The following is a 3331-nucleotide window of genomic DNA, read 5'->3' as shown; positions in this document are numbered from 1 at the left end:
TGCCTATTTGAATCCTGTAACCAGTAGGTGGTCAACAGTTGCTCTCCAAAGAGTAGATTCCCTAGAGCACTTTTATGCAGAACACCAAAACAACAACAACAGGAAAAAAACTGGCATATTGTTCTAGAGAGTATCACAACGGAGTAATAACAGTTTAAGTAACGAAAATGAAATTCACTAGCTAATCTACAGATCCTAGTAATAGATACTTGTCGAGGTAGATACAGAGACTTGAAAAAATATCCCAAAACATGAGGGAAGACAGCATACTCGTAACTGAATTTAAGTCTAACTGCGTACTACAGTATACATTGGCTTTTCTTTTGTTTCCTCCTATTTATGTGCTACAAACAGCTTCACTCTAGCAAGAGAGAGAGAGGCTTAATACCTCATCTGTTGTATCTGCCATTTCACAGAAGCACAAAAGATGACGAATATCTGTATGAGTTTAGCAAGTTATTTCAGATTTTCTTATAAATTTTGACTGCAGTGCGAAGTGTTTCACCCAGATTATTTTTGTGCATGAGGAAGGGTAATTAATGCCTGTATAACATAAGAGTTTGTTACACTTTGCTTTATCCATCAATGAATTTTAAATGTTATTGTATGCTCTCTGTGCATTCTAGAAAACATGAAAAAGTGGCAAGCTTGCTGGAGAGGAGATTTTAAGACAAAGAGAAATATAGTAAACATGTATCAGTACAAATCCGGGACAGGATATATTACTATTAAACCCCAATCTGTACCATTTTGTTCAATGTAATTAGAAGGCTCAAAAGACAGAATGAAGTCCTTGACTTTACTAAGCTGGGTACTGCTTGACTAAATAAAGCATAAAATGAAGCCTAATGAAGATATTGACTTTAAGATGAGCATCTCTTGCAAGAGTGACATCTTGTGGGTTCTGAATCATTTCTGAAAGTGACAAGACGGAACTAAGTGGCAAGCACAGCACTATCTCTCTGCATCTTGCCTGTTAGAGGAGTTCACTGATCAGGCATTCAGCCAAAAAGGACAGTACTTAACAGAACAATTTCAGCCTGTCTATGTGCAATATACATCATCCATTTTACTATCTACCCCTTATTATATATGTATTAAAGTAACATCTGACCTAAAAATTTCATAAGTATATTTTCTGTAATGCTGTAAATATGATAAGTTTTGTGGGATTTGAGTTAACTCACTAAATTAATAATAAAAGCTAGCCCTTCTTCCATCCCAAACACAAAGACCTCAGCATATTTTAAACCTTTATACTTCTTTCTCTAGCTATTGTCTGATATGGATCTTGATAATACACTTGGATTTACTGGTACCTGAACTTCAAAATGGATTAAATATTCTTCAAAGCATGCCTAGAACCATCTCCTCTTTGGAATTCCACACTCAGTTGGATGAAAACAGAAAACAGATACTCATAAGAGACACCTTTAAACAAAATTAAATTAGAGCCCAGTATTACAAACAAAAGCTCATTACAATCATGATTCATGACTGTATAAATGTATTTTCTGGGTGAATAACTTCAAATTGAGAAATGCAAAGAGATTCTAGATAAATGATCACTACATATAAGAAATTCTGCAGTTGAAGCTGTTGTATTTGGTAAAAAGCTTCATCTCAACAGAGGTTATTAAAAGAAGTAGAAAGTCATCAGTGAGAACTAGGGTTTTTCTGGACTTGTTAGGAGCCAAAAACATCCATCTTATTTTAAAGATCAATAGCATTTAGAAACCTCGGAAGTCACTATGAAGTATCAGTGATTACACTGATAATTAACAAAAGCCAAATGAACTAAATACAAATTTATATTCCTTGCCAGCTGGCAATTTCTTACAAAAAGTACTATCTATACATGCCTGAAATACCTTTCAGCTATTAAATTATTGAATTATAGACTTACACTGTTTCACGACAAGCAAGAGGCTCTGGATGTCATACTAAATCAATTAATAGAACTATGAACAATCCAACATGTGCAAATAAGAAATAGAAAAGAAGAATGTTCAGATTAGTTCCATTGTCTCTCCCTTAATCTTATTTCCCATTGGAAACACAGCCAGCAGATCCTAAATGCTTATAAGGAGGTTGTTTGCTCTGTCCCTTGCACTCCTACAAAATCAAACACTGATGGAAAATTGTCTATGTCACAAGCTAGTTAACTGTAAGTAATATAAATTAACTTTTGCAGCCATAGGCCATGAATACTTCAAGCCCACATAAAAAGAAAATATTTCTAAAGGAAATAGTCCCAGCCTTCTCCCACATTTAACTTTTTGCTTGACCTAAAGTTTCCTGTACTAGAATACAGTTACTACATTTTTCTCAACACATGGAGCAAGATCTTTTTTGGGTGGTAATATCAGTTCCATACAAAGAAACCATAGCAGTGGTTTGACTTTGAGCAACAAATCACTTAAATATAATGTCTCCTTACCCTGTCTTTCTACTGAATTTCCCACCATTTCTCAAAGAAACCCACTGTGCTGAAGAACAATCCGTGCATATACGTGGTGAATCAGACCAAAGAACCTTCTGATCAAGAAAAAATAGGTATAATTTTTTCTACTGCTTCTCTTGCAATAAATAAATAAATAAAATAAAAGCCCTGCAATTCATCTCTGTCTATGGAGAGTTCATCTGGGGACGTGAACTGGCAGAAAAACAGCAGTAAAATATATCATTGGACTGTGTGCTGCTGCTCAAATCCTAGAAGTAGGGTAGGAAGAATGAACAAGAACATTTAACAGAACCAACTCAAATGTTTATCACAAATCCATACAACAAGCCCTATACTCCACTAAACTGAGACCAGTATTAGGTATTCATCTTCTGGCTTTGTAGCCCGGACTGTATTGAATACTTTAAAAGAAATTCCTTTAAGTGTCCAACTATAGAAAAATGGAGCAGGTGTTAGAGAATCTCCACAGAAGGCTACTAGCCTGATCATGATTACACAAAATTGGTATTTCTTGGCCCATCCCAGCAAGTCAGTTTTAGAGCTCCTCAACATTGCACTGTAGACAGTGCCTCTACTATTAGAGTCACCTTACACAGTTCAAGACTGGTGAGAATGCTAAGTGTGACAATTAAGAACTAAATAAATAAATAAAAATTCAGAGAAAATACATACATTGTTGAAGAAGAACAGTGATAAAAATAAACTGTGATAAAAATATATTTTTCTTATACCTTGACCTGGAGTAGAATTGCTCACGGTAAGAGACTTTCCACTGACACTGGAAGAAAGCAGATTGTCAGGTCCAGGCTGAAAAATAAAAGACAAGTTTACCAGTAAAAGCTGTTATAGAGAAAAAGCCTGACTAAA

General features: G+C 35.1%; 1 protein-coding gene across 1 annotated transcript in view; it reads right to left on the bottom strand.

The window, feature by feature from the left end:
• PTBP3 (polypyrimidine tract binding protein 3) overlaps window positions 1-3331 on the bottom strand; it is a 36280-nt gene that overhangs the window by 29766 nt on the left and 3183 nt on the right. Inside the window, exon 2 of the mRNA XM_010726130.3 lies at window positions 3196-3271. Within this exon, the coding sequence (XP_010724432.2) occupies window positions 3196-3271 (76 nt within the window). The remainder of the gene's footprint in view (window positions 1-3195; window positions 3272-3331) is intronic.

The sequence above is a fragment of the Meleagris gallopavo genome, chromosome Z (genome assembly GCF_000146605.3).
Source record: "Meleagris gallopavo isolate NT-WF06-2002-E0010 breed Aviagen turkey brand Nicholas breeding stock chromosome Z, Turkey_5.1, whole genome shotgun sequence".
Classification (NCBI taxonomy): domain Eukaryota; kingdom Metazoa; phylum Chordata; class Aves; order Galliformes; family Phasianidae; genus Meleagris; species Meleagris gallopavo.
The sequence above is the reverse complement of the archived record's forward strand: the minus strand, read 5'-3'. Positions and strand labels throughout refer to the sequence as shown.